A 17,664-nucleotide genomic window follows, 5' to 3' on the forward strand; every position below is an offset into this window, starting at 1 on the left:
AAATGAATAAAATGGACCAAGTCATAACAACTTGCATTTTTCCATATTCATCACGCAGTTAGAAATACAGTTGGCTTCCCTTCGTGGCTGATCTGGAGTCTGTCTGCAATGCATGCTGCAGATCAGCCCTGCATATGAACCATAGTCTATACCATAAATGGGGCATTTATGCATTGTAAGGTAAACTAAACATATATAATAAAAACATTAAAATATAGAGCTTAAAGAGTCATTTTAGAGGTTTAGGAACTCCACAGAAGTATCAGAATAAAACCTGGATCCCGTTTATGTGAAATAATCATTTTTTAAATTAATCTTGGGCATTTTCACTGAAAAGATGATAATTTTCTGCTGATTAGAGTATTTCTACTTATTTTAATTCAAACGAGTGCAAAAGGCCAAAGAAAAACAGTGACAGAACATATTTAAAATGCTTCATTAAATATAATGGCTTATTTTAAGTATATGTATTTTGTTTTTCCTCATCAATAATTTCACTCTAATTAGGTTATAAATTACTGAACGGCTCTCGGCTTCGGGGAGCCGTTAATGTTGAACCATCGCTGGCTCGACATTAATAGTTCATCTGAAATAAACAGTTTCCTGCTGCCATCCCTGAATTTTACATAATCTACTGCAGTAACCCTGCTGACCCACATGCCTCTTTTTTTTTTAACTCATGTTCGCAAGACTTTCTCGCCGAGGTACAAAAGCTGTACCGGTAATTGAAAATATCAAAGTTGACTCACTTTGCTGCACAGAATAAATTTTAGAGCAGTTTTATAACTGTTTTTTGGGATCTTTACCTGACGTTAACATAATCAAACGTTGACCCTTAAAAAACAGGGTAAAATCAACTTGGGAGTAAAGTGGAAATATTCCAGTGGTGAGCAGGACATTTTTTTTACCCACATAGCCTTGATCCAAATAGGCTACCGACAGCATTCTATTTATAACCTCACCCAGCCTTATTTTGGACGCTCTCTCTGTGAGCTCTTTTATTACACTGCGACGGATCGTTTCAACAGACTCAAATGGCTAAGAGGTGATTAACGCAAAATTAGGAAAAAGATTCCAATAAAAAGCATCTTAAATGCAAATACCTCGGTATGACTGTACTGTAATGGCCCCTCTGGAGTAATTCATGTTACAGTTTGCTCTATATATGCATATAGATGCATTGTTTTACTCTGAGGTGAGTTTATCTGACAGTGTGTCATGTGTTTCAAGACAAGATGCTTTTCGGGTCGAAGGTATTGACACTCGTTCCTGAGGCTAAGACGTGGCGGCCCTCCAGAGATGTGGGAGGGGGCCCGACATCCTGCACTGTCATCAAAAACCCTTGTCAAACAGAATAGCCCACCAGATGCACTCATCTTCAGGGTGACCTTTCCTGTCCAATTTGTGGATATGCACTCAATCAACCAGCGGAGCTCACTTGCCTGAAAGACAGCTGAGAGACACGAGGCGGCAGGGATTCACACTCGAGTCCTCCATGGATCAAATGGTGGTGAGCTCTGTGTTGGAGAAGTCCTGCACGTCCTTCCAAGACAGAAGATGCAAGAACGACTCAGGGGCCTGTAAGAAGCATGGAGAAAAGCTGACGCTGTTCTGCTTGGATGATTTGGAGCCGATGTGCAGTTTGTGTGGAAAAGCAGCAGCACACACTGGGCACAGGATCTACCCCATTGGAGAAGGTGCTCATGACTGTAAGGTAGGAGAAGCAGTAACGGATTGTGTGCGTTGCTTCAGCCGCATGAGAGGAAGAAAAGTCTTCCTGTGATTTACTGCTGATGATTACAGCAGAAATAGACTAGTATGCAATGCTGATTAGCACTAATGAAAATCAAATGGAGCAATAAGACAAATGAAATGTCAAACATTCGGGATGGCTAGATGAAGTGGGACCTTAAACGTGTTATTTTCATACAAAGCCCGTTCACATTTTGAAAAGACGCTTTTATTTTCTTCTATTAGTGCAGTGTGATATGTGTGTATGTATAAAGGTGTTTGGCAGAGTTCATTACAACTCTAATAATAGTGTTATATTTTTGGTCTGCTGTTGCCGGTGGAGCCCCCAGAGGACCAAAACTCGACTCCCACACACACACACACTCTCTCTCTATACACACAAATCTTACTGGTGGGGCATTGGATCCTAAGATTTGCCCCAGCTTGACGTATCATGTTGCATTGCGTTGTATTGTGCATGAAATAGCACGCAGCAGCTGCCATTGTTCTGGCTACTTAACCACCTGTCAGACTGAGCTTGTGTTTACGTGTCGATGTCGTCACCGACTACAAAGGAGGAACTGAAAAGTGCACTGCTGCCTTTGAAAGAGAAGCTGCAGGTGTACAAGAAGGCAAAAACAGTCTGTGAGGAAATGGCAGAGCACGTCAAGGTACCGCCAATATATCACGTTAAACAATCCAGGAGACGACGAATGACGGCAATGATTTCCCCATCGATCGTGTCTCTGTCCAGAACCAAGCAGAACATACCGAGACACAGATAAAGGAGGAATTTGAGGCCCTCCGCGCTTTCCTGAACGAGCAGGAGGCTGCCAGAGTTTCTGCCTTGCAGGCCGAGAAGGACCAGAAGGGCCAAATGATTAAGGAGAGGAGCGACGAGATGAACGCTGAAATTGCATCTCTGTCCAATACCATCAGAGTCATGGAGCAGGAGATGCAATCTCAAGACGTCCCGTTCCTCGAGGTAGGTAAAAGGCTGCGTCAGAGACTTTAGAACATTTGAAGTTCATCTCGCATTTCTTGGTGAAAATTGGCCTCTTGAATTCTTTTGTTTTCAGAATTACAAAGACACAATAAGCAGGTAACAGTTATTGCCGCCCTTTGATCACTAACTAGCGTTCAGGCAGGATGTTCAGTAACGCCGGATACCGCCTTTCAGAGCCTGGCGATCACCTCCCGATCCACAGCTAATCTCTGGTGCTCTGATTGACGTGGCAAAGCACTTGGGCTCCCTGAAATACAAAGTGTGGGAGAAGATGAAGAGGACAATTAAATACTGTGAGGTCCTTCAGAATTGTCGCGTTTATGGACCAGCTTGCTTCCTAACCACCTTCTCCTTCTCCTTCCGAAGCTCCTGTGATCGTAGATCCGAACACAGCCGCCAGCTGCTTCAGCCTCTCTGAGGATCTCACGGTGGTGCGGAACAGCGGCCAGATCTTCAGACTGCCGGACAACCCGGAACGCTTCGACATCGGCGCCGAAATGCTGGCTGCCGAGAGCTATTCCTCTGGACGCCACAGCTGGGACGTCGAAGTGAAGGGCAACACCTACTGGGTGGTCGGAGTAGCAAGCAGGTCCATCGAGCGGAAGGGCAAGCATGTACTGACGCCAGCAGAGGGATTCTGGACTATAAGGTTTCGCAATGGCGAGCACAAGGCCTGCACGGCGCCGTGGGAGCCGCTGAGCATGGTGAAGCATCCAGAAGTGATCCGCATCGTTCTCGACATGGACAGAGGAAAGGTGACCTTCTATGACCCCAGAGAGAGAACGCCGCTCTACACCTTCGCAGAGATCATCGCGTCCAGAGCCTTTCCTTACTTTTGCACAGCCTGCAAAGAGCATCCGCTGAAGATCCTGCCCTCGCGGATCTCCTTGACAACAGACTCCAATTAATTCACATCGGGGGGACGTTGCCATAAAAACAAGAAACTAATTAAACAAACGAGGAGCCGCTTCGCTTTGCAAGCTTTTGGAGAAGTTATGCCCCCCCCCCCTTCCCCACACCCCCCACTCAGCTGACGATTAGAAATGAATGCACTCGAATTCCCAGAAAGCCAAAGAACATCTTTAATGAACAGAAAGATGAGGTTTTAAAAACATTTTGAGGAACAAGCAACCCAACATGAGGGATCTGAACTGAAAACCTGTATCACCTTTAACGCCCGTGTATTACAACGATAGAATTTTGTTCATAAAAGGAGCATCTTTTGACCTCCTTTTCAAGAAAAATATAAACACAGCTGAATTGCAGATCGGAAGTTTCATATAAGGCACATACTTGTAACAGCTTTTGTTCATTTGCAAATCTGTGCTCAGGCTCAAATACGTAAAGTGTCCGTTGTATCTTAAAACTCGATGTTCAGTGATCGATCTAGTTGTGACGTGAACCGCACGATGAAGTGCGGCCCTTCGTCCTCGTCCGATCACGCAGCAGTTACTCTATCACACAAAAGTATTGCTTAAATCCATACAGACATATTTCTGCTGCATATATGATCATAAATGGGTATACAAATACCCTGTAACAGTTTTTGCTACCCCTTGCTGTCCCACATGCGCTAATGCAAGCATTAGTACTATTGCGGGGGGGGGGGTATACCCACTCTATGTACATGTCTAAAAACCTTTTGAGGTGTTCACGTATGAATTAAAGTTGTTAAATATAAAGAGAGTAAAGGCCCTCCTTTTATGTCCTGCTTCGCTACTGACAGTGTCAAAACTTCATCTGTAACTATTCTCTGCCTGTGTAAGTAGTATTTTGAACTTTTTCCCTGAAAGGTTACAATCCAGGCTTTAGCCTACGCCCAACGCCTCACGTCTCAACCAGCATGTGCTCAACTGGCCCACCGAAGTCTCCCCATTTGGACCGCCATGTCATAAAGACATCCTTCCCTCCATTATGGCGTTGAACAGCGCCTCATCAACAAGCTCGTATTGTGCCGCTCTGCTGTTCAGAAAGTAGATCTGGTCAGTAGTGAGCCGCGGATCGAATCCCTCCTTCTGCAGCCTGGTTTTCTGGATTTTAAAGGTACCTGCGCAGAAACGAGGACACACACACACACACACACACACAAAATCGGATTAGGATTTAAAGACGTCAAGTGTTGGTTCAGTCAACTGGGACATCGGGGCAGTTTTACCCGTCATGTCCACACAAAGGGAGAGGCGCAGGAACACCGGGCGGGCATACGGAGGAAGAGCGAGCTGGACTTTCTTCAAAAAGCTGTTGCAGTCAAAACTCCTGGTGGAGTCTGCAATGGCCGCCATGCCCGCCTTGCCTTCCACACCTGGCGTGACACAATAAATGGCGTTCAAGTAGAGAAGAGAGACTAAAGTAATTCTCTTCAAGGGCAATAAACACAATGAGGAGGACACAAAGTTCACCATCACCTGGCACCATCACCCCGTACACGGCGACGTCCATCTGAGCGAGGAGGTTGCTGAGTATGCCCTCCACCTCGGTGGTGGAGACGTTTTCTCCCCTCCAGCGGAATGTGTCACCGCTACGGTCGCGAAAGTACATGTATCCCATTTCATCCATCACCAGCACATCGCCTAAAAGGACGCATGGAAAGTAAGACACTCATAGACCCCCCCTCTTTATCCATAGCTTTGAAGATTCATTACAAATGTCAAAAATGAGCCACGCAAGCTGCACTCTTCCTTTTCCTATATTTTCTGAATTAATGAATTTAAATAAAGTCTTGATATGTATCGCGAGGAATAACAACCTGATATGTAGGCAGAATCATTGTCCTTAAAGACATTGCGAGCGATCTTCTTCTTTGTCGCTTCCTGGTTAGCGTAGCCGTCGAAGCGTCGTAACGGGTCCTGCTGGTTGATGTGACCCACAAGGAGCCCCGGCTCCCCTGAGCGACGCAGCGACGTAGGATTAACACAAACGACGTCGAGCAAAGGACAGACTGTGATGTTACGATTGGTTACCGGGACGACACGGCACACAGAGGCCCCGGCTGTTCCGAATCAGCTCCATGCTGTCCTCATCCACCCTCAGCAGACGGATTGGGTATATGTTGGGCAGGATGCGGCTGTTGAATCCACAGGCTCCAACCTAACAGGACAGAATCACTCGGATCCCATCCATGCTTTATTCATTGAAAAAAAAAAAAAACACACGCAAAAAGTAACACCGATTGCTGACCTTTCCATCCAAGTTGGCGATACTACAGTTGCACTCAGTCGCTCCATAGAACTCTCCGATTTGTGCCACTCTGAAACGTTCGGTGAAGGCCTCCCACACACTGGGTCGCAGCCCGTTTCCGACTGCCAGGCGGACTTTGTGGCCTTTCTCTGAAGGCCGTATCGGCTGAGACAGAAGGTAGCGGCAGATTTCCCCGATATACTGCACCACCTATGACAGGAGAGCGAGCGCTCACGTGCTCGTTCATAAAAGGAGCATTCGCCGTTTCATGCTAGCATGAGCTCTCACAGTGCAGTTGTGTTTGATGCAATCGTCCCAGAAGCGGCTGGCGGAGAATTTCTTCTTCACTACGACGGTGAGTCCGTGGATCAGACACTGACCGACTCCCATAATATTACCTGGCAAGAAGAGACGGCTGACACTTTGGTTACGCAGACCCAAGTGGAATTCTGTGTTCATTAGGAGGCTGAGGCCGCCATCGCATACCTGCTGAGTGATAGAGAGGAAGGCAGTCATAGATGATGTCATCGGGGCGCATTCGGAATCCGTAGTAGCCAAAGGCGGCAATTCTGTAGTACCTGTGGGAATTACAGGAAGAATTCTCAGTCCATCATTCGCTGCGCAGCGTCTGTAGCAACTCTGGAGCGTGCCCCCCCCCCCCCCCCCGTGTGAAACCTACCGACTGTGTACTACAATAGCAGCCTTTGGAAGTCCCGTGGTGCCAGACGTGTAAATATAAAACAGACGATCTGCAGAAGAGAGAGCGACGAAGCATAATGTTTACATACGATGCACGATCAAATCGTTTAATCTGAAAACGGAGGCCTAGAAAATGAAAAAAGTGGAGCTCAATGAAAGAATATTCAAAAGGACACATATTAACGCATAAAGTTAACTCAGCTTAGAACCAGTAGCAGGTTCTCACCATTCATGCCTTTGGAGGGAACACAAGGTGAAGGGGCGTGTCGGGATACAGAGGCTAACATTGGGTCCAGCGGTCGAGCCCCCAGACTGGCCGGATGTTCAGCACTGAGGTCTCCAGAGCAGAACTTCTCCATGGACTGGCTGAAGGAGGAACCGATCTCCAAAACGGCTGACATTCAGCAAGACGGGCAAAAGAGGGACGGGATTAGAGAGCAACAATTAAATACGTGCAACAACAAGGAAGTGTCTTTATGCGATTTAAATATGACGAATGAAAACTTCACACTCCCGTGAGATGACATTAAGCCAAAAGCAAAGCAAACGCAACTAATTTATACAGAAATGCAGAACATCAGACAAATCACAAGAACAAAGGGGCCGTTTGTTTAGCAGAGAATGAACAGAAACAACAAGCTAACTTTAAATCGAGGCTAACAGATGTTTGACTGGCATCACCCGATCACATGGTATGACAGAGGTCGACCGCTATTCATTCATAAATGATTTGCCGTGTATTATTCTGTAAAAAACAGAACTAAGCCTTCCAGAACGCATCCCTCTACTGGTCAGCTTTTCGTACTCGGACATGTCCTCACCATCAGCGAGCTCAGCTCCGAACACAATGGCCCGTGGCGCCGACACCGCGACACAGTGCGCCAGGGAATCGCCACGGAGGTTGAAGTTGATGAGCGCCGCTTCCACCCCGACCTTAGCGAGGCCCAGCCACAGTGCCACGTGCAACGGCCTGCTTTCCATGAAGATGGCCACCACGTCCCCCGACACCCACCCCTGGCCTCTCGCCCAGTGGCCGACAGCATTGGCCAGCGCGTCCAGCTGCGTGAAGCTCCACGTTTCCCCCGTGGCTTCATAAATCAGTGCCGGTTTACTCGGGTTGAGTCTCACGGTCTGGTCAAACATGGAGGTGACGTTACTTCCAGTGTGCATGTACCTCCACAAAGCCAGCTTCACTCGCAACAGCACACAAAGGCCACTAGGGGGAAAAGACGAGGAGAAATGATGGAAGGTAGAAATGCAGATCCGAAGAACGACACTTTAATCATGTTTAACTCACGCGACGTCTCTTTTGGCAGTGTGCGCAGCAATGTAGAAGTACTTCCAGGTCCTCGTGCCGAGATACACCCCGAGGCTTGCTGCCAGACTCCAGGACCAGGTCACCCCCAAAATCCGCAACAGTCCAATGGACCCCAGAGAGGCTGAGACACTCGCTGCATTGTGCATTCTGGACAAGGAGAAAATTGAGAAAGATATGAAACGGCTTTCCCTTCGGAAGTTGAGCGCACACAAGCACACGAGAGACTTTCTTTTTTTTGCTATAGCTTTACAACTCTTCCAGCTCAGCAGATCCACAGGCCCAGAGTAGCATCCCCAAACGTGGACCCGAGCCTGCTGGGCTCGACTTTTCTAACGGATCTGGGTCAACAATTGTCTTGTGACTTTGAATTTGTGAAAGCCAATAAAATTATTTTGGCATTGAATGAGTCAATGACGGTTTGCAGTGTTGTGATTTCCACACGCACTATTACAAGGGGTCTGTTGCACAGAGCCTCGTGCTACTGCAAACAGCCGATAAACAATGTAAATAAATGTCGCACACTTCAAAAATGACTCAGTGTGCTCATAAACCTACCATACTATTGTTTTTTTTGGGGGGGGGGTTACTATTGTTTCCTTTCAAATGTAAACCACAAAACGAGATCAGCTAACCACTAAGGCCACAAATGAATCAAACATTCCACTCACCTACGATCTGAGCTGCCTGAAGCGACGTCACCTTTCACCCAAAAACCTCCCGTCAACTCAACTTCTTACGCAGCCTAATTTATTTAATTTCGTGCAAAATATTGAGCTTTTTTAGCGAATGTTTTTTTTTTTTTTAGCGATGTAACTTTTTTTTTAAAAAAATAAGTAAACCAGTTTGTGTAGCAACACTTTTACAGAACACTTGTCGTTAGCACGGTTGCTGTTTACTAGGCTCATACATAGAACGACATTTACTAATATGTCCCGAGTGCGTCCTGAAGGCTGGTATCGATCGGTACGAGCACGTAATTTACACCGGACGTTAAAAAAAAAAACCAAATTATGAATAAGAGCAGTGAAACGCTGAGTGAATTAGTACTCGGCTACTTTCTGTCCTCCATATTGAATTTTTCGACGATGCTTGGGAAGCACCGCCCACCCCGCGTCACGTTTTCCCAGCCGCTCAGCCATTGGTTAGTCAACGCTCAAGTTTTTCATCAACCTTTATTGGCAAATCTAATTCCGTTACCGTCAGATCCGGTAAGGGCAGCGATTTGCTGTCGGACCGGCACAGACAACTAACGATTTTTTCTGAATGCTGCGAAACTCGCTTATCGTCTCTTAGTATGAACACTCCCGCCTGGATTGGCCAAATAATGGCCACGCCCACTTTCGTTACAGCAAAGAACACAGCGTTTTTGTTGTTTTATGTGTTCAGTTCCAGTTTGTTTGATTTTGATTGAATTTCACCTATCTGGGTGAAAGGTAGAAAATCAGCTGTGCAGCAATAAGAAATTGTCGAATCCCTTCCTGGTTCATTTGTTGTATGACAAAAAGCAAGTCAAAATTTCAACTGAATTGCTCTATTTCGTTTCCATATTTTGGTGTTCTTACGTAGAATTATTGGACTCTTGATACCTGTCTTGCCTCCTTACTTGATTTATGAGTACCCACGACATAACCTGCTCAGGTTACAGACCTTCAAATCTTATAAAAGACCTCATAAAGCCTCAGAGAGAATGATTAAATTCCACTGCTTCTCCTTGTGTTAACACCAGTGAAAGGCATGGCTTTCACTCTGATCTCTGTCCAGTCTGTTTCATTTCTCTTTCACAGAATATTGTTCTCTAAACATCATATCTCAGCAACGCGGCCATATTAAATGAATGCCCTGCTGATCTTATTAGACAGGCACTCCCTGTATTATTTGTGATGATGATGAATATATTTATTAGATAGAATGTTAGAGTACAAGTACAGTCACACAGTAGCATGTATTACAGTACAAATAAAGTCAAACATCCTGTCTAAGAGGAGCATTTCAAAAAAGCCCTTGCGGTCTTGTTTCCGTTGCGTCTTAAATAACTTAGTTGGGACGTGGGAATCTCTTCCCATCCCCTACATCTATATAATGTACACTTTATAATGAAAGTATTATAAATAGAAAAGATCAATTAGAATGAATATCTTTCCTGCAGATTACTATAGTAACTATGTCACATGAATTTACAGTTGAATATTTTGCTTTCCTTCAGAACTCTGCATTGTTTTGAATGGAATATGTGACACTTGTTTTTTTCTTGTCTGCAGAGCGGCCTGAATTGCAACATTCATTTATCACCATGGTTCACATTAATTTGCTGTTGCTCTTCGTCTCTTCTCCCTCGCCCCGGTTGTAATTTCATTCTCTCCCTGGCCTGACTGTCTGTCCCTAGAGTGGCTTGGCAGCTATTTTACAGGCATATGATGGACTTGCATTTTCTCTCTCTCTTCTTCCCTGGATGTGTCCCATCTGTTCATCTTCCCTCTTGATCCTTTGAACCAGAGAGGATCTCAGACTTCAATTTTGCTGTGTGATATTGATCCAGCGCTAACTGAATATCTGAGCCATGAAATAAGTCACTTGTCAGGAACATTTTCTCATTTACTCTCTCAAATTCTTCTAATTTCCTGTTGCTGAACTGCTGCTGCTGCTAAAAAAAAACAACTATCACCCAAGATGCAATAAGATAAGATGCTACACTGAGCTTCACTTTAAAGTTATCTGGAGGTAGAAGCTGAGTATAAACCTGAAAGATGCAATTGGCAATGTCTCCGCACAGTGTCTGAAAAAGGTTAAATGCATTGACGCTTTATAAGTTTTCACAGCAGTAAGCACAACTTTGAATGTGGGAATGAAGAAAGAATCATTGCATTAATTTTTCTATTTCTGATAAAGCTAAGATCTCACAACAACACATTTCTTTCTTTATTAAAATAATTCAAGTTCAGTGGTTTTGTATTAAGTAGGATGTACAAGCACAAGGAATATATATATATATACTTTAAAGTGTTCAAGTTAATATCCAAGCTTTGAAACATTTTCTACCTGAACTTGGCAAATTAATAAAGCAATTATAATATTAGACATTATATAATACATTGAACTTTTTTACAACACACTGAAAAAAGCAGGAGTGACAAGACATTACTCTGTAATATGTACACAAACATGTGAATTACATGTCAATTTGAATTGTTTTTGTGACTTTTTTTGTTGGTCTTATTTAGATGAATCGATTTAAATGAGGTTGAGAAGTTACACAGAAAAAATAGTTTGCCTTAAAATGATCTTTAAAGATTGTCTTTGTTTGTTTAATTATAAGTACAGTACCTGGAAGACACAACATGTCTCTATCATTTAGATTTTTTTTGTCCAGAATTGTTCTGTTTGTTTAATTGTTTTGTTAAAATCTTTATAACCCCCCCCCTCCCTTTGCAATATGGGAAAAGAAACTCCTGTTGGCATGAAATTAAAGTACAAGATCAGCTTTGAACATGCATTATCGTACATATCGCTGCTTCATTGCTGAAAACAAATTAGCCTGTATTATGCAATCTGTTATGTTCTTATGCTGGAAAAATAATTCAGTTTGTATAATATAATCTACGCATACCTTTATGCAACTAAAACTACCATTTCAATAGCTTAAAATGCAAAAGCAACACAATGACAAAATACGGATATTTACAACATCTTTCTCTAAATATATAGTGACTATAAATGGTAGGGCAGCAGTTGGACATGTCCTCAGGAGATAAATCAGACTTTGCTTCCGCATCAAGCTCTTCACATGTGAGACTCTCCCGTGTCCTGGGTGCTCTTGGATGCCTGAGGAACAGAGAAAGGAGATACGAGCTAATCAGTCAGGACTGACACTTTCAGTAGGCTACTCTTTCATTATCATGAAAGCGTCTACTCTGTCACCCAGATACTCCATGCTTCACTTCCCACCTCCTCTAATACCTTGTCATTTTCAATCCTCATGCCTCAGAAAAGACTTTGACTTGTTTGAATTTTCAAGATTTCCAGAATAGCTCTTCCATTCCCATTCCATTAGTAATCACATTGGATTTCTTAAGATCTCATTACAAACCAAATATTGAAAGTACACCATGCATCATAAGGTAAATCTATAGTTTGCTCAGAAAAAAAGCTAATTATTGGATTTTACCACAGACACTCTAGCGATGAAGAAATAACTGCTTACTTGAGCTTTTGCAGAATTTGACCAGCTCAATTCTGAGTGTCGCTTCTTTGTAGGTGCGCATAGTCTGGAAAGGATGTTTCCATATTCTTCCCTTACCTAAAATGAGAAGACAAACTGAGTTTTGGCATCAGAGGCAAAAGCAAAGGTTTTATTTTTGAGCGGCTTAGTAGCCGACCTGTTTGGCAAGCAGACAGTGCATGGCAAACAGCATAACACCCTGGAGGCTGCCGAAGATGGTGAAGAGGTACGACATGATTATCGTGCCCTTCTCAAACTGGAAACAACCAAATATCCACATGGTACCCAACACGCACAGCTGAGCAACTGCAGTGATGGTGAACGCCCTGTAGGTGGCAACAAATACCCATTAGTTCTAAATGTCAGGCACTGAAGCAGGAAGAGCTTATTTTTCTAATAGGGAGTACATTTTATTTCCTTATATTTACTGTGTAGTTTCACTTTCAAAGCATATACTGTTCACACGCATATGTGTGTAGCAGCTTGTGGGTTGGTGCTGACTCACTTTATTTTCTGCAGTTTGTCCAGGTCAGGGTTTAAACTTGAGAACTTCTGCGCCAGCTTCCACACAGTGATGATAAAGAAGAAAATGTTGATCTGAAAAGTGAGGGAGATCAGGCTTTAATCAGTGCTGACATCTCTTTTAGGGATAATCATCCTTGATATGATTCTTTTCTAACTCACAATGATGATGATGCAGGCAGGGCCCAAGAAACTCCAAATTAATTCCAGATTTATCCAACAACTGCAAAAAAACATGAAAACTTTATATGGAAGACCATATGTGAACAGAATCTGGATGAGTTATAAATAAGAAATAAAAATAAGATCAGCATCATTAGAGGAATCTTACTATCGCTCAGTGCCGTATCCCTTTGCATTGGTTAAGGCAGAAACAGCAACAATTACAGCTGGGACTCCGTAGCCCCCTACCATCATACAAAGGGGTTTGAAGTTGGTGTTAAAGACCAGGACAACCATCCTGAAGAGCTGTATGCCTTCCAGGCACATCCAGCAAAAGGCTGCCAGATAGAAGAAATGCAGAAACCCTGCTACCACTGCACAGCCAACCTAATGCAGCATGGAGAGACATGATGATCACCATGACAGCAGTGGGGGGGAAAAAGACAGAGGATTCTAGTAAATGGGAAGAAAGGAATTGTGAGCAACTTGCTGAATTGTTGTTTATAAATCTCCGGCACCCACATAAATCATTCAGCAGCTGCTCTATTTCCCTGCTGTATTCAGAGGTTTCAGGAAATAATGCTGGTCTCACTGGCGGTTTGACTGGGCGAGCCGTTTACAGAACTATTTACCTGGTTCTCTGTCTGAGAGATGCCCACAAGGAAGATAAGGGTGGCAATGAAGAGGCTGATGCAGAGGTGCAAGTGGATGGTGGTTCTTGGACTTCGGATTGAGCGGACCAGAGAGAATGTCAGGATGCAGAGGAACAGGCATATTAGCGAGAGGGACAAACCTACCCATGTAATCAGCTGCAGCTCAAACTTGTCCTGCATGGGACAGAGAGACGACAATTTTATTGCGGTAGGAAACGATTTGGAATCCAACCATCAGGTCTCAACGGTGGGTGATGTGGTTTTACTGGGTGTCTATGATTTAACCTCTATCTCGTAGAGGGCCATGAGCACAGCGAAGCTGCTCAGATGGTTGCAGGAACACACAGTGTATTCAGGGCTGGACTCCGCCACGCTGCAGCCACGAGGAGACCACGTCCCTTCTCCCTCAGAGGGATCCCAGAACACACAAATGTGGCTAGATCCATTTGACTGTGAAGCAAAAAAGGAGAAACAATGGTGTGGAAGACATCTTCCTGCAGAGATGGAATCCGATTGCTCCGTTTTCTGACAGCATCCTGCACCCCACCTGTTTTAGGTGGTAGAAAGTTATTTGAACTGGCTCTTCAAGGTGGCTTGTGTTTCTGTTGCTGACAGTCGCAGTCACGATTTTAGAGTTGATCCGAAATCGTTGGCCGTCTCGCGATTTCATCCCGCTGAAGAAGCCGTCGGCAGAGTCCTCCAGGTTTGCATAGCTCAGCAAGGACACTGTTGTAAAGCCTTCAACGATCAGGGCAGAACAACGCTGGATGAAGAGGATGCTCAGTGCATACGCAGGCCATCTGGGTCTTGACTAAAGCGGTAAAGTGTGAAGATTGTTGACATGAGCCATACCAGGGTAAAAGACGGGATCCCCAGCGGCTGTCTCCAGATGGATGTCCAGCTGGGCTTGCTTCAGCGATAAAGTCACTGATCCTTGGGGCAAGTCCACCCCTTTATGTACCAGCAGCTGCAGCTCTGGACCCAAATAAAGAGCCACTTTTAACTTAACATGCTATGACTGTGTATATATTTGAAAAGGGGAAAACAGAGCAAAGAAATCCATGATAGGTTCTGCGTCTTTGAGTCGGCTTAACCTGTGTGAGTAGACGATCTTGTTGTTCCGGGGGGCTCAAGCAAAGGCCCGATGAACCTCAGGCCGTTCTCCGCCAAGCCCAGAAAGGCGGAGACTTTCCGGTTATCCTTGAAGCTGCCGCTGGACAGAAGCTTGTCGACCGCAGATAGCAGTCTCTGATGATGATGAATATATTTATTAGATAGAATGTTAGAGTACAAGTACAGTCACACAGTAGCATGTATTACAGTACAAATAACGTCAAACATCCTGTCTAAGAGGAGCATTTCAAAAAAGCCCTTGCGGGCTTGTTTCCGTTGAAAGTCCTTCGTACATAAATCATCCACAAATAACAATACAAATAAAAATAAAACCAATATTAAATTACGCAATTGATGCTACACAGGAGAGGGGGGGGGGCAGCATAAGCATGAGGCGGGAGAAACAGGAGGCAGAGGCAGAGCTGTCTTGTGCTCTATCTCCCTCTGTTTGTCCTTCTTTCTGTCTCTCAGTCTGCATGTCTGTCCGTGGTGCTGCAGAACCTGGACCTGTGGCCCTCAACACTGGTGTCCATGTCGCTAGCATTAGCATTTATAGTTTTATATAGTATCTTGTTCAGCAGCCTATATGTTACATTCTGTTTTTGTCTGCTCCTGCTCTGTCTCTCCTTATTTTTGACTCTCCTCACACCTGTCATTCTCTCTCTCTCTTGGCCATGCACTATACGAGTCTTAGGTTCTGTCCAAGGTTTCTGCCTGTTAAAGGGAAGTTTTTCCTTGCCCCCGTTGCCGAAGTGCTTGCTCTTGTGAGTCAAGTTGGGTTCTGTCTTTCCCTGCTAATCCTGTAAAGTGCCTTGAGATGACTTTCTGTTTTCTGATCTGGCGCTATAGAAATAAAATATTATTGAATTGAATCAGACTTTCAGGCTGCGTACGTCAGGTCACTACAAGGACATCGGAACGCCGCACAGTCGTACTGGAAGGGGCTCGAACCTCGTTCGGGTTCCGAGCCAGACTAGGACGTTATCACACATTCAAACTGAATTTTAATGAATTTATGCACAGAAATACCTCAAGTGTGTCATCTCCATCCAGTTTTGTCGGAGTTTTACTTTCTGTAAGCGCCAGACAGCTTTTTCCTAAATGCGTCACAAGCTCATGTGCAACACGAGATTCCTGGGGGAGGAATATTGAAGAAAGTAAGGAAAAACATAATGAAAGAGAAATATGAGTCAATAGATATTTTAGAAACATGTTGAATGATAACAAAGCTGATTTTTTTTTTGGTGTACCTTCAGCTCTCTCAGGTGGTGCTCATGAAAAACATCACAGTTCAACGCTGAGGAGACAGGAAGTTTTGCTTCATCAAATCTGCTGTCTGATAGTTTGGCATGATGATACCTCTACTTGTGAAAATGTTCTGTTTAAATATTTACAGAGCAAATATTGGTTCAGCGATGGATGGTGGAAAAAAGATGAACGCTCCTGGTGCCCTTACCGGAGCAGCGAGACCCCGTGTCGCCATAGTCAGTGGATCCTGCATGGCATGCACAGTAATGGCCCCTGGCTCCATGGTGGCAGGCTCCATTTCCACAGATTGTCTTATCACCTACGCACATGTCTGAAAAGGAAAACGATCAGGTAGAGGAAAAGGGCTTTTCAGTTTTCAGTGTCAACGGAACAATAGATAGATATCCTGGTTCACCTGGAGGTTCACATCACGGCGGTTTTTAAAGACAATGCACAAACCATACGAAACAGTCCAGGCGGAAGTGAAACGCAAGCACGGACATTTTCAATCTTCTTAAAAAGAGAATTGTGGAAAGGTTTTTCTCGTCTATTTTATTATTATTTTTTTATTTTTTTAGAATGACTGACAACTAATTTTTGAGACAAAGAATGAAATCAACGATTTAATTATTTAATAATAATTTATTTTTATTTTTATTTTTTCCAGTCATTGCTCTAACCTTCGCATTGCTCCTGACGTCCAGAGAAGTTAGCTCGGCCCGATTTCAGTCCAAAGCCGGCATGGCAGACACAGACGTAACTGCCTGGCGTGTTGATGCAAGCTGCATTCTGACCGCAAACCCTCTTCTCACACTCGTCGATATCTACACGAGGAGGCAGAAGGCGTTCGGGAATGAGGAAAACATGACACCGTGCTGATCACGCTTACAATCGCACTGCTGCAACGGCGTGAGGAAGACGTACGGTCGTGAATGCCCATCCTGCATCATGTAAACGCAACATGTCTCTCGTGCATTATTATTATTACCTCTACAGGCCACACTGCCAATGCGGTGAATCATTTCCATTCCGTGCATGGGACTGAATCCATCGTCACATCTGCAGGTGTAGTGCGGAATAGTGTTCGAGCACAGCGCATTGGGTCCACACAAGCCTGCGTTCTCCACGCATTCGTTGATATCTAAGCGAAACACAAAGACACAGCTTTAAATGTAGCGACTCGAGCTGTAAAGGCGTCAGTCGCATTTCCATCAGGGCAGCAGACATTGACACGCAACGTAACTTGCCCTTGCACGTTGCGGACGTTTCAGCGGAGAAGTTCGCAGTCTTGGTGGATGACCTGAAGCCGTCGACGCATCGGCAGTAGAAGCTGCCATGCGTGTTGATACAAGCAGCGTTCTCCCCACAGGGCCCAGCGTGAGCTGCATAATCGTCCTCAACGTCGCACTCATCGTCGTCTTCATCAAAGTTGAATGAGAAACATCACAGTCATTTACCCTACGCATGTAATGTGATATTCAACATAGGTTTATTTTTCCATACCAATGCATTTTTGCTTGGCAAGATTAAATCCCTTCGGGCAGGACGGCTTCGACAGGACCACAGCGAAGGACATGCACGCAGCTGAAACACAATCAAACAGATGTTTCTGTCTTTGCTTTATCTATGCTTTTCTCATCTTAGTTACCTCACTGTAACCCGAGGAGAAGACAAAGAAGCAACGACACGGATCATTCTCTCATTGTCCGAACCGGTTTCCTCAGACAGCATCTGCACCATAATTAAAGAATTAATTCATTGTGTATGGAGGAGCTTCCTATATGTGACGAAATGTCAGCTGGCATGGCACAGCACAAAA

General features: G+C 44.4%; 3 protein-coding genes across 3 annotated transcripts; 1 reads left to right on the forward strand and 2 right to left on the reverse strand.

Annotated features, from left to right (window-relative positions):
* The first annotated feature begins 1,492 nt into the window (after window positions 1-1,492).
* On the forward strand, window positions 1,493-3,645 carry trim35-13 (tripartite motif containing 35-13). The gene is made up of 6 exons (XM_068749853.1): window positions 1,493-1,714; window positions 2,307-2,402; window positions 2,486-2,716; window positions 2,811-2,833; window positions 2,912-3,030; window positions 3,104-3,645. Exons 1-6 carry the CDS (start codon window positions 1,496-1,498, stop codon window positions 3,643-3,645), a joined length of 1,230 nt encoding a protein of 409 aa, XP_068605954.1. The 5' UTR covers window positions 1,493-1,495.
* A 124-nt stretch (window positions 3,646-3,769) lies between these two features.
* slc27a1a (solute carrier family 27 member 1a) lies at window positions 3,770-8,077 on the reverse strand. Its single transcript, XM_068749370.1, has 12 exons — window positions 7,911-8,077; window positions 7,435-7,829; window positions 6,840-7,007; window positions 6,594-6,663; window positions 6,401-6,492; window positions 6,203-6,312; window positions 5,915-6,124; window positions 5,698-5,824; window positions 5,484-5,621; window positions 5,143-5,307; window positions 4,893-5,039; window positions 3,770-4,784 (listed from the first exon to the last, which is right to left on the reverse strand). Exons 1-12 carry the CDS (start codon window positions 8,075-8,077, stop codon window positions 4,627-4,629), a joined length of 1,947 nt encoding a protein of 648 aa, XP_068605471.1. The 3' UTR covers window positions 3,770-4,626.
* Window positions 8,078-11,531: 3,454 nt separating this feature from the next.
* On the reverse strand, window positions 11,532-17,421 carry LOC137905613 (adhesion G protein-coupled receptor E2). Its single transcript, XM_068749854.1, has 18 exons — window positions 17,349-17,421; window positions 17,093-17,263; window positions 16,834-16,986; window positions 16,526-16,669; window positions 16,054-16,176; window positions 15,848-15,894; window positions 15,627-15,731; window positions 14,579-14,732; window positions 14,337-14,459; window positions 14,032-14,222; window positions 13,770-13,934; window positions 13,464-13,658; window positions 13,001-13,218; window positions 12,832-12,892; window positions 12,653-12,744; window positions 12,305-12,473; window positions 12,130-12,225; window positions 11,532-11,750 (listed from the first exon to the last, which is right to left on the reverse strand). The coding sequence occupies exons 1-18, from the start codon at window positions 17,419-17,421 to the stop codon at window positions 11,709-11,711; spliced, it is 2,322 nt and encodes a 773-aa protein (XP_068605955.1). The 3' UTR covers window positions 11,532-11,708.
* Between the last annotated feature and the right edge of the window lie 243 nt (window positions 17,422-17,664).

This window comes from Brachionichthys hirsutus, chromosome 16 (genome assembly GCF_040956055.1).
Source record: "Brachionichthys hirsutus isolate HB-005 chromosome 16, CSIRO-AGI_Bhir_v1, whole genome shotgun sequence".
In the NCBI taxonomy this organism is placed as follows: domain Eukaryota; kingdom Metazoa; phylum Chordata; class Actinopteri; order Lophiiformes; family Brachionichthyidae; genus Brachionichthys; species Brachionichthys hirsutus.